Source organism: Anguilla rostrata, chromosome 6, assembly GCF_018555375.3.
Source record: "Anguilla rostrata isolate EN2019 chromosome 6, ASM1855537v3, whole genome shotgun sequence".
NCBI classification, from domain to species: Eukaryota; Metazoa; Chordata; class Actinopteri; order Anguilliformes; family Anguillidae; genus Anguilla; species Anguilla rostrata.
In genome coordinates this window covers 24,972,321-24,984,850 of record NC_057938.1, presented here as the reverse complement: position 1 = coordinate 24,984,850, position 12,530 = coordinate 24,972,321, and the positions used below count along the sequence as shown (strand labels likewise).

The 12,530-nt window shown below is 39.8% G+C and overlaps 1 protein-coding gene across 1 annotated transcript in view; it reads right to left on the bottom strand.

Moving 5' to 3' along the window:
• The window catches only part of LOC135256904 (WD repeat-containing protein 26), a 34,908-nt gene extending 23,295 nt beyond the window's left edge, over positions 1-11,613 (bottom strand). The window contains exons 1-3 of the mRNA XM_064339167.1: positions 11,009-11,613; positions 9,148-9,247; positions 2,202-2,258 (exon numbers count right to left, since the gene is read on the bottom strand). Of these exons, the coding sequence (XP_064195237.1) occupies positions 2,202-2,258; positions 9,148-9,247; positions 11,009-11,310 (459 nt within the window). The 5' untranslated portion in view covers positions 11,311-11,613. The remainder of the gene's footprint in view (positions 1-2,201; positions 2,259-9,147; positions 9,248-11,008) is intronic.
• Between the last annotated feature and the right edge of the window lie 917 nt (positions 11,614-12,530).

Below are 12,530 nucleotides of genomic sequence, written 5' to 3'. Positions count from 1 at the left end.
CGTTTGAGACATGCAAGACATTGAACAGTACTTTTTGGATACACTGCACATTCCTCTTCTTTCTTCCATTTTAATGAGTGTTATACTCAAGAGCCCTGATGTGATTTGAGAATATGTTTTTATTTGTTTCCAAAGGAGTGCAGACAGGCAGCTCTCCATTGACAGGGGAAAAAGCAGAGTTTAACAGATAGTGAAAGGATGTAAGCTCAGAGGGTGCCATGGTAGGGATGAATCCCCGGGGGATTTGAAAGAGTTGGCCGACATACAGACTGCGCCTCACGCCTTGCTGCGATGACATGCCTTTTATATAGGCTACTATACAGATACTAATGCACTGTAAGTTCAAGCTGCAAATGCGTCATGTACTGGTTCTAGCAAAGCAAATGCGATCTTTATGTAAAATGATTAATCAAATGACTAACAATACCGAACTACTTGCGTTAGCTACTGTTTTTCCCCCACAGTGTATTACGGTTAAATTCACAGAGTATTAGCAGCAGAGTAGAAATCATCAAAGTTGTCTGGGAACCCCTGTTCCTGGAAAGCTGCAATCCTTAACATACTTAATGCCAACTTATGCCCTCAGTTATTCAATTAGCAAAGTCATTTATGTTATCTGCCATTTTATATATACACCTAAGTTTACTGAATGGATTTCCAGATATGTAAACTCTGAAGCAAAGTCACTTCTGTGGGATTATGTTCACACATTGAAAGAAATATTATATAAATTATGTCAAGAAAAACATGCAGCTACTGAAACATATGCTTCAGCTCTGTGCAGTTATAGTCCTTAAAATGTCTACCTATTTTAAATATGAAAAATTCTGCATACAAGCATTTATTCTGCTACTTTCTCTATTTGTTATAGTTTGTAAAGGGACCATTTCAATGACAAGTCAACGAGCATGTGTGCGTGGGAAAAAAAAAAATTATTTGCGGTGAATTCTTTGTTTTAATTCTTTTCATTTGCAGATTTTTATTCATCGATGTCCTGATTAAGTGATATTTAAATGACAACAGAATTATAGCTACAATTAACTGAATGATTGTTTAATATGTGGCTTGAAAGGTTGCTGATGGAAGACCTGAGATGAACAAAGATTTTTGCCAGGCCACAATAATGATAATTCATCAACTCCTAGGCCTATATCATGGAATTGCAAAATCATCAGAACAATTCCAAGAAAAAAATTAAATGAATGGTCCAATTTTACATGAAGCGGTCCAAATACCTGCGCAAATTACAGAGCTAGGTACAATGCACATACACACTGCTGCAAAAGACAGAACTTGATTCTGAGCAAAGGGGAGCATGAAATAGGCCTAGCTAGCTGGCACATACAGTGGACTGTGATGGTTCATGACTAAAAAGAAAAATATTTTAAATACAACATGTCCATCAACATTAGTTATACTTTTATTTACAAATGACATGCACAGATTGTAAAATGATGAGAAAATGGAACCAGTCAGGCTAAGCTTAATTTTTAAGCAGAATTTTAATATGCCCTTTCTTGACGGTCCAAGTGAACCATGCTAGCACTCACTAAGCTCAAAGATTTAGCATTTACCAATAGGATGTGCCCCGTACAAGTACAGCAGCACATAGGCACTTCAAATGACGTGACAACTTAAAGGAGTTCAGCAAAGCATTTTCAAAAGTAGCATATGTCTCATAACTTCAGTATTTGACAAAGAAAACTAGGCCACTTCCTAACCCTTTGCTTAGTCAAGAATTTACAAAACACTGGAATCCAAAATAATGACAACTACTAATGAATATACAAATACATATAATAACAGCTTGGAGATGATTTTCAAGTTTAAAAGGCAACTTTCCTACATGTGAAAAGGCCATTAAATCAAAGGGAATTTTTGCTATGTATTAATATTGGAAAAGAACCTCAGCATCAACACTACAGGCAGTTTTTGTCAAATGCATATTTTCCCCACACCACAGCTACTTTTAACATGCTTCTGGATGTGATTATCGCTCACCACACAATCAAATGTGTACTTCCAAATGAATACCTAGCTAGAGATTGAAGTCATAACAAGGATAAGCACTACTAGCATTCTACTGACTAGCTTTTTACAGTCCAATTCCAGAATTTGTCGGCTCATTCAATTACACAAAACCTATCCAGAACCTGTGGGCTCTTTCGCTCAGCTTGTCGGTCAGACCAGGTTTGGCTTACCACAATAGCGCTGGGAGAGTGCATCAGTGCTTTCAGCTCGTTGAGGTCACTTTCAGCCTGCGTCACAACAAAGCAAAAGAAAACAGTCAGTTCAGCATTTTCATCACATGCAGCATGAATTCAAAAACACGGGACATTTTGGCCAGCACGATTCATGAAGCCAAGATCCAGAATAGAGATCCTATATGTACAGTTCAGCGCGTGGGGTCAAAAAAGACACATAATCAAGCTTGTAGCTGTGTACAAAGTTCATGCATAATTATACCTGAGCAGAACAGCTACACAAAGCTCCCAATTACAGCCCTGGGATGAAAAGTATAATACACAATTGAGCAAACTTGCATGCTCTTTGCTCCAACAGGCATATGAAGCCTGCATTCATTCAGAACACTGAAACAACTCAAGGCAGGGTTTCTCAATGCACTCTCAAACACTCACTGTTATCAGAGACTGGAGAGGATCTAACTGATAAGGCCTCTGTTAGGAGGTGGGGTTGGTGTGGGGGGTATGTGACTACTAAAGTGTAGTAATTTGGCATGGGCCTGATCCTGGATTGAAAAATGCAGGCTTAATTTGAATTTCTGCACACGTCAAGCCTTTTCTCGATGTGTACCCTGGTTTGGATGACTTAGTGGCAACATGATGGATGCTTGGTGTGGAGCCTCACAGGGAAGAAGATATGTCCCATTGAAATGAATAACACAAATTTAATCTGCACAAAACTTACAAAGCTTTATTGGAATAACTCTAACATTAGCAAGCTGGTTAGACATGGTACACTATTGCAATCTAATTTTAACCAGGAGGCTAGGTTAATTTTGACTTGAACATTAGCATTTCAATAGGAGTTCATGTCTATTGTTGATAAGACATTTGAGAACGAATGTTCTCTAAGGCCACGTCAACATCTCTATTTACCTGAGTCATGATGCCTCAATTGGCCAGCATGAGCAGTGCAGCAATCCACCTGGTTTTTGCAAATTTAACTTAAAACACTTGTTTCGTTTCATAAATGCCAGAAAACATTTGGAAGTAGAAAGTATGGATTAGGTTTGTAATGTTACTTTTTTGTCTGTATAACTATCCAACTTAATTTATCTGACCACATTCTTAGGACTGGAGAATGAAGAACTGCTCTGCATTTCATCATTAACATAACGCTGGGTGAATGAAGGATAAAGAAAACTCTGTATTTACATCATCAAACTCCACCACCTCTGGTATCTCAATTAACCAGAGAGGAAAAGGTGAAACCGACAGAAGTAACTTGGCGGATATTCTGTTTGGGTGAACTACATTATGCAGAGGTTGTCGGTATTCTGTTCCAAGTGCGAGTCAATGGGTTTTTCCTCCTACCTTGCCACAAGGCAGCTCACAAACTAAATGAGGCATATTTTTTGGAATAATGTATTAGCGATATGTTGGTGGTCAAGACGACACTGGTGACATTCTAAACAGGGCTTCCTAACGCATATGTAAGAAGCAGGTTTGACATTTATCATGCTGAATTGAGTAACTTAATGTTATTCAATTACGCAAGGTATGTTGCCATATTTTCTTGCAAGGACAGACTGGAAAGATAGCTTTTGAGTTAGCTCTCTAGATCATTGTTTTACTTAACATCACCATGCATCATGTTTATTCATGATAGGCCTTAAATTTTTTGTGTGATTGACAAAAACCAATCACATCATCCCATGGAAACTGTAAAACCTTGCTGCTGATTGGCTGTCTTATCAACACCCAATAGATAACAGTGGTGATTATTTTTCACATGGCCTCTGAAATTTGAATGTTTATTACCGCATCAAGTATAATTTCAAAAACAAAGATTTAAAGAAAGGCAATACACCACATAGTGGCAATGATCATTATTACATTTTATAAGGATCGCTACGGTATATCGTCCAGCTCTACCCACCCACTTCAAATGACAACTCTCAAATTCCAATGATAGTCAATTAGTTCTGCATGTTCTTTCTACCACGCCACTAATTCTTCCAAAAGTACTGCAATAATGTCCTTTAAAATTTCAACTGTACTCGCATACACTACTCAATTTCAGTGATACCACCTCAAAAAAGTAGGCTAAATGCTGCCAGTAAAGATAAATTTCATATTTTGTGAAGCTCATAGGTTTTTGAAATGAATCAGAACTGTTGTAAACACATCTCAGCTGACCCCAAGAAGAAAATGGTCAACAAAGTCAACAGGTAATTCACAGGTATTCACATGATTCTGCTAAGAAAAGCTTGATATGTGGTACATGAGAATAAACCTCTTACCAAAAAAAAGGAACGGTATCATGATGCCCTGTTTGTTTTGTTAAAATTACATTTTAAAAGGGAAATGTAAAATGCTTTAAAGGTTCAAAAATGATTCTGACCTGACAAGCACCATGCTTTCCAAATGGCTGTAAAGACAGCTATACAGTAGGGACTGGCATGAGTACTCAAGGGCTTGAGAGCTCGAAAGACAAGGACTGCTCAAGGACTATACAGTGCTGGGGGAAAACACTACTTCAAAATAAATTCAGATGAAGTAACGCGTTTAGATGCATCATTTATTTTTTACATGGTTTAGCAGTTTGTTGTTTAATGGCCAAATAAATTGTGTAGCAAAATTGCCAAATACATGTAATGTAATGTAATGGGTAATGATTTCAGGACTCCTTGCTCTGCAGCATGTAGCTATTTCAGCAGCAGTTGTGACTTTGTACAACAGGGGGCCTCCAATTGAATGAGACTACATTCAAATCAATATGTCAGTTCAAACGGCAACAATCCGATCCAACCAATAAAACATGCAAAAATTGATCTGTATCATTATGAAACAGCAAAACATTTGAAAGTCCACAATCTTACGATGTTTGCTCTCTAGCAATGCTGCCAACATCACTCTTTACGTTTCCAGCTTGACCTCATCATCACCTACGTTAGTGCCGTTTTTCCTGCTGTCAAATGTGATGTCAGTAAGTTTTGCACTCTCAACCTCATTTGGCTGTATGTATACATCGTAGCAGGATCATGTTAGCCGGATCATACACAGTATATTGATCGTTTTTACTATATCGATTCATATTATGTCATAGAAAAATTTGTCATAACGGCAAATAGCAAAACATTGCCGGAAGAATCAAAATTGTGGTGAAGCTTGGGGTTTATCCCCTTAGCAGGGATCGACCAATAACCGATACCTGGTTGACATTAGCGTTTTTCCACTGCATTTGTTAAGAGTTCATCAATATCAGTTCAACGTATTGCAAGCATTACGGTCAGCCTTTTTTTTCCATGGCTCCTAGCACAAACTGCTCTGCATGACAGTTGTCATCTATAAAAGTAAAGGTAGACTGTCCAAAATGAATGTAGCACTTAACTGTAGTATTTCACTATAATTTGAAATGTCAACTACCTAGGTGAATTGTCTAGATGAAGTGATCAAAATCTGACAATCCCTTAGCAGCCAACTGTATGGCGACATGTTGGACTGCCAAGACGTTCATTATTTGCCAACTACTTTTTTTTTTTTTTTTTTTTTTAAAGGCTCCAACTTCTCAGTAGCTCAGCATAGATACCAGACTCGCTCAATCATGCACACATTTGACACCCTGTTTTTCTGTCAGGAAAGAACACTAATTTAAATGTAATTTAATCTACGCCTCCAGGTAGACTGTCATGCGTTTTGCTAAAACATGTGGCTAAAATCACATCAATTGTTCAGTATGATAATGTAGTCTATTTTGCTCCTCAGGTTGTTTTTACAGAATGTGTATGCTGTGATCAATAAGAAAACAAAAGTTTAAAGACCCAATATGTAACTTTTTAACAAATATTTTTTTAAGATAACGCATCCACAGAGCTTGCAGTAAGATGCACAGTAAAAGTAATGGTTTTCCTCAACAACAACAAAAATATTGACTATGAATTCATAATTTCTAATGAATTTAGAGCCATAAACTGTGTCCATCTGATACATCAGGAACTGAAACTACTGGCTCAAACAATGCTCCTGAGCCAATAGTACGCCCATCTTTCCCTCACGAATAAGATGCACAGTTGGTTGCCACTTAGTGTTACAGTGAAGAAATGGTTGACTTTGTAAGTGCACAACTCCAATGGAGAGCCAGCTAAGCCCAGCCAGCACTAGACTCAAGAAACCCTGCTATCCATCTCAAAAGCTGAGTGCTAGAAGCTGTGGGAAAAGGAGAGTAAACATCAGCCTGACTTTTGGCTGGTGGAGAGGGCTCAGGGAGTTGAAAGGTCTGAAAAGTGACACAAAGTTGGCTACCCTTCTTCTCAACAGGTAATGTAAGCTAAGTAAGTTATAGCAGGAATGAAAAGAACATTCTATGATGACATTTCGCTTTCTCTAGCCTATCAATGATTTCATTAGTCAGATAGAACCCTGACAGGTTAACATCTGAAAACATTTGCTGTATTTTGCTAAATTATAAATGTACAGCTATATAGTTTTGGGTAAAGACATAGCCGTTTGCTCACATTAGCCATTGTGAGCAAACAACATCATATGTAGCCTAACCTGGAGCTCTTGAAACAGCAGTTGTGCTGCGCTGAATGCAGATAAAAAAGCTAGAACACTAGTGTTATAGTGGATGTTTGGTCACTAAACTCTAAACTCTAAGCAAAATGTTACTTTCCTATGTGCCATTCTTGCATCCATTTATGGATATAGCACACAACAAGAGCAGTCAAAAATATTCTATACATTGGTTAATTTTTTTTTTGGTAAATTGACTGCATTTATATAGCACTTTTATCCAAAGCGCTTTACAATTGATGCCTCTCATTCACCCATTCACACACACACACACTCACACGCCAACGGTGAAAGGCTGCCATGCAAGGTACCAATCAGCTCATTGGGAGCAATTAGGGGTTAGGTGTCTTGCTCAGGGACACATTGACACACCCAGGGCGGGGGACTGAACCGGCAACCCTCCGACTGCCAGACAACCGCTCTTACCTCCTGAGCTATGTTGACCCTTTTATGGCATTTTATGGCAATGCAATCATCAACCAAATTTCCATAAATATTCAAATATAATCAAATTGCCGTTTCATACAATATTCCAATTTAATATTTTAGCCCAGTTGACAGCCTGAGTTAACATACGTTTTTGTGAGGATTATGGTAAGAAAAGACAGACAGCGCTTTCTTAGCACATCAGGGACAAAGTTATCAGAAGGCACAGATTAGGAGAAGGATGTAAAAAATTCAAAATGACTGGATATCCCAGTGAGTACTGTGGGCTTAATCATCAAGAAGTTCATGCTGCATTGTACCAACCAGACCCTGACTAGAGAAGGTTGCCCATCTAATCTCTGCAACCAAACAAGGAACATACTGGTGAGGGAAGCCACTGTGAGGCCAGTAATATTATAAAAGTGTTTAGTGACTGAGAATGAAGTAGGCTAAATGTGCATCAGCCAACAATATCAAGAACGCACCATAAATGCAGCCCATAAGGCAATATGGCAAGAATGAAGACATTACTTAAAAACATCCATCTCAAAATAATCCTGCCTGGGTGTTGCAAGAAAGAAAGTGAGTGATCCAGCAAAAATGTGGGAAAACCACTGCACATGTCCAACTTGTCACACAAGCACGGTGGGAGCAGTACTAAGCTACAAGGACAATTCTTTGGCAGGGACTGGAAAACTTGTTAGAAAAAAAATTACAGTGGAAAAACACAGGCAAATACAGTACTGGCAAAAAAACAAACAAAAAAAAAAAAAAAACCTCACAGTCCACTAAAGACCTAAAGCTCAAGCAACAGACCTTAAAGCTCAAGCACGACAACAAACCACTGAGCCAACAAAGCTACATCGAGAGGCTTAAAAATAAAAGCGAATGTCCTTGCGTGCACCTAACTCTATGTCCTGACCTCAACCCCAAAACAAAACAAATTGTGATCTGTAAGAAACTCAAACAAACTTGTGAAGAAGAACAGGTGGAAATCACCCAGCAGCCAGCAAGCAAAGACTAACTAACATTTTATTTCATTTTTTTTTTTAAAGCTAATGCTGTCATTGCAGGGGAAAGTGCTTCCATCACATATTAATGTGAGAGGTGTGAGAGGTCTGAAAGCTTATGCAAGCAACATATTTCAGTTTCATTTTTCTTTGTGAATGTGAATATATCATTTGTTATCGAGGAAAGAAAAAAAATGTTCATACTTTCGCCAGAGCCCATATTTACTGACCGCTTCAATGAGCCAGGGAAATTCTGTCACCTTTCAGGGAAGATGAAAAATAAATGTATTGTCCTTGGTCAGTAAATTACTCTTTGTTAATTAGTTAAACAGGGTCTTAATTAGTTAATCCCAGTGGCAGGGAAACCATTAAAAAAGTACGTCTGTACAAAATAAGGTTTTCTGCAGTGACTTATTTTGTGATGATCAAAAGGAAATGAAGATATCTGTACAGTGAAGTGTACAGTAGCACAACTGTCAATAAAATGCCACAGTTGTGCAGAAGGCCATCGTGCCTGTCTTTGTGAGACCCCACCATGCTGTTGTATTATTGGAGCACAAAGCAATCCTGCCTGGTATTGACTCAATAAAATTTTTCAAATGGATTTTGAACAAACAAAGCAATAACTCTGGTTTGATGGATAGTTGAGCTAGCTATCAACAAGACAGACAGCAGTTCAGCTATGCAGCATGCACACTTCAGTACCAGGTAAACAAGTCAAACACAGGGAAACATAACTATTTGTTTAAAAAGAATGTTCTAGTATGACTAGCCGGAATGTTCTAGTATTAAGAACCGGAGAGACTTTTGTGGTCAGGATGAACACAATTGGAACATTATGAGAGTGACCATAAAACATGATTAAGTCGTTCACCAGAGCAGAATGATTTTGTCTAAGTGTTGTAACCGCAGACTCCAGCACCCTCCCCCACCAGAGCAGTTGCGGATCCCACCTTGTCCCACTCTCCCTCCATCACGTGGTTTCGGAACTTGGTGGCGGCTGGATGTTCCAGCCTGCAGCCAGATTCCTGCATCAACAGGTCCACGGTTTGACTGGAGGACAAACAAAAATAGATTTTACCAAAAAAAACTATGGGCAAGACGCAACTTATGTATTGCCCCTTATGCCACACAACACCTGTGTAAACGGTCTTCAGGTAGCCTCATTTTGCATATTATACATGTTCGTGTGTGTTTGTGAGATGGGGGGGGGGTGGGGGGGTCCGGTACAATGACATCATCGCCAGGGATCTGACTGGCGCAGTAGCGTTTTCATAGCCACTGAGAATCTACACTATTGAGAGCAAATGCCATTTGTAAAATAACACAAAACCTCAGTGTCAAAGTACAAGGACAACCCAACCACAGCAACGTGCCATCGCGGTTCTTCAGAAAGCAAAATGCAACGTTAGGGGAAGCACCACGCGAATTGTGTCAACATAATTTTAATACTATTCTCTTCAAAGCCTAAACAGCCTATGTGTCTGTTGATGTCCAGTGCTCTCATGCAAAATTAGTGCGGTTAGTGTAGGTCTGTAATCGGTATAACAGGCGCTATCTATAATTAGATTCACCAATGTTTCTAATCCAAAACAGTCCGTTCGGGGCGCATTCCACTGCTACTATGAAACATGACACTACTGGGAATCAGTTCTGACGACCCTGGGATGACGGCCAGTAGCAGAAATGATTTCCTTGTAGAAATAAAGCTATTTTCGTTTCAACAATACACGTCGGTTGGTTGTGCGTCAGGATTGCTGTTAGGTAGCTAACTAGCTGGCTAGCTAATTGCTGATACAAGCGATGTCTTCAAGTGATTATCTTGCCACTTGAGATTTGGAGAAAACGACTAATAAACAAGGTATAGATCAATACAAACACCAAAATGTGAGACTGTTGCACTGTTTTTTCCTGTAACTAGCCAGGTAACGTGCCTAGGTTGCCACCATCCCCGTCAGGCGATCAAAATGTGTTAGGGAAATGGTGTTTATGTGCAGACGACATCTCAAAGACTGGCTAGATGGTTGGCTAGCTGAACACAGCCTGGTAGCTACAAGCTTTGTTATTCCCGATTATATCACCTGCTTCACATGAAAAACCTGCTTAATGTCTTATATCCATGTGTTTCGAAACAAAAGAAGTCAAAGCACAAAGAAACTACGGATGGGCAAAAGCAAGAACACAGCACGAAGAACAAATGACGTTAGAAAAAATATGACAGCTTTTGTCATTCTACGTGGTTTTGAGCAAAAACAACAAATCCAAATGCATTTACCATAGCCTAGACAGCTTGCTAAATGCCTACACATTTGAGTCTAGATGAATTATAGGTTAATTTGAATCCTGTGTCTTCATGTGTCAAACGTTTATGAAATATGTCCTTTGAACAAGTATTAATGATTGAATTCAAACAACATTTCGGTTGATTTATATGCTATAATGTTGCTGCGTTTTAAATCCAAGCAAAATATACCAACCACCTCATTTAACCGCTGTTGTTTGGACAACTAGTTTTATTATTCAAATATAGTTTAGTCAGTGCTGTGTGGGTTGTTTTTATATATCTGCCATAACTAAACGATCACAGCATTACTGACACCGCACTGTATTGTGCAAGATGGACCCCTTCTTCTAGCCAGCCAGCTAGCTAGCTACCTACCCCCTCCCCCATGTTTGTCTGTCTAACCCAGACTATCTCTTTTAAAACTAAGGTTACCAATCAATATTGCTCTTGTCATGAATAATATACAATGCTTATCATTTTTAATGACTGTTATCTAGTCATTGGACTAAAACATATACTGAATTACTTACTTAAGCCCTAATCCATGTAAATGTTGCCCTATCAGTCGAATGACATCTTCCTCCGACTGAGAGAGACGTTTCTTCTTTTTCATGGTGGAACCGACCTCCGAGCCTGAGGCAGAGGCGGCTGAGGTCCCAGAGGCTACACCGGCCGAAGCCCCGTTATTAGTACTGACAGTATTTCCATTGTTTGTGCTAGAAATCAGCCCATTAGAATGCGCTCCGCTGGCCGAGGATGACTCCCCATTCTGTGCGCTATTCAGGCAGGAAAGCTCCGAGTCCTGTGCCTGTCCTGCCCCGTTGGCCTGCATGATGTTACTGTTGATGTTATTTACGATAGTTCGGTTAATGTGGATAGCAGGGGGTCCGGGAGGGTGTGGAGAAGTTGCAAGTCCTAAAACAACTGCAGAGAGGCCCACTGTCCCTGCTGAAGCCCCGGGCTCTCCTGCTCCCTCCGCCGCCGAGGCTCGGTGTTTCTTCCGCGGGGGCGGCGACGCTCCGCCGGTGTCCGAGTCGGAGGAGGAGGAAGCGGAGGCCAGAGTTTCCTCACCGAGAGCGGCCGTGGTTAGAAGCCTGTGATGCCCGGGGGTTGGAAAGGAGGTGTCAGTTCCCGGGATTCAGAGCTCGTAACCCGGCTGAAAACGCGCTGTCTCTGCCTGTCTCGGCTCTCTCTCCGTTTTTGTTGTTGTTTCTCTCAAAACAGCTGCAACCCCCTAATGGAGTCCAGACGCACTGACGTAACCGGAAATTCCTACACTGCCGTGCTTCCGGGATAAAATTATATAATCAATAGGTGGCGCATATAAACCTATTTTGCATATTGATTTCAAGGTTTTCAAAATTATGATCCAATCATAAGAACGTACTAAATTGTTTAAATGGCTTAGAGACTGTATATGACATAGCTGCTGAACGTGTACACGTGGACCTGTTTTTGTTTTTTTTGTTCACACCATAACCATGCTGAAGTGATGGATGGATTTCTCATTGCATGAGTTCACCTAAAACAAGTGGCTTACTAGCATGTTTCAGTGTTATAAACGTTTTGTTTTATCTGGCATAATAATACTACTACTAATAATAATAATAATAATACGTATTATTATTATTGTTATTATTATTATTGTTATTATTATTATTATTATTATTATAAGGGCATCATGGTGGTGCAGTGTGTAACACTGCTGCCCCACAGCATGAAGGTCTTGGGTTTGAATCTGGCCTGGGCTTTGTGTGGAGTTTGTATGTTCTCCTCCTGTCCACATGGGTTTTTTCCGTTTTCCTCCCACAGTCCAAAGACAAAATATGTGGTAGGTTAATTGAAGAATCTAAATTGTCCATACAATTATTGTGTGTATGATGAAACCCCAGTGAATGGTGTGGGTGCCCTGTGATAGATTGGCGGCCTGCCCAGGGTGCATTCCTGCCTCTCACCCAATGCATGCTGGGATAGGCTCCAGCACCCCCCACAACCCTGCCCAGGATGGATGGATGGATAATAATAAATTATGTTATCTGGTCACATCATTTT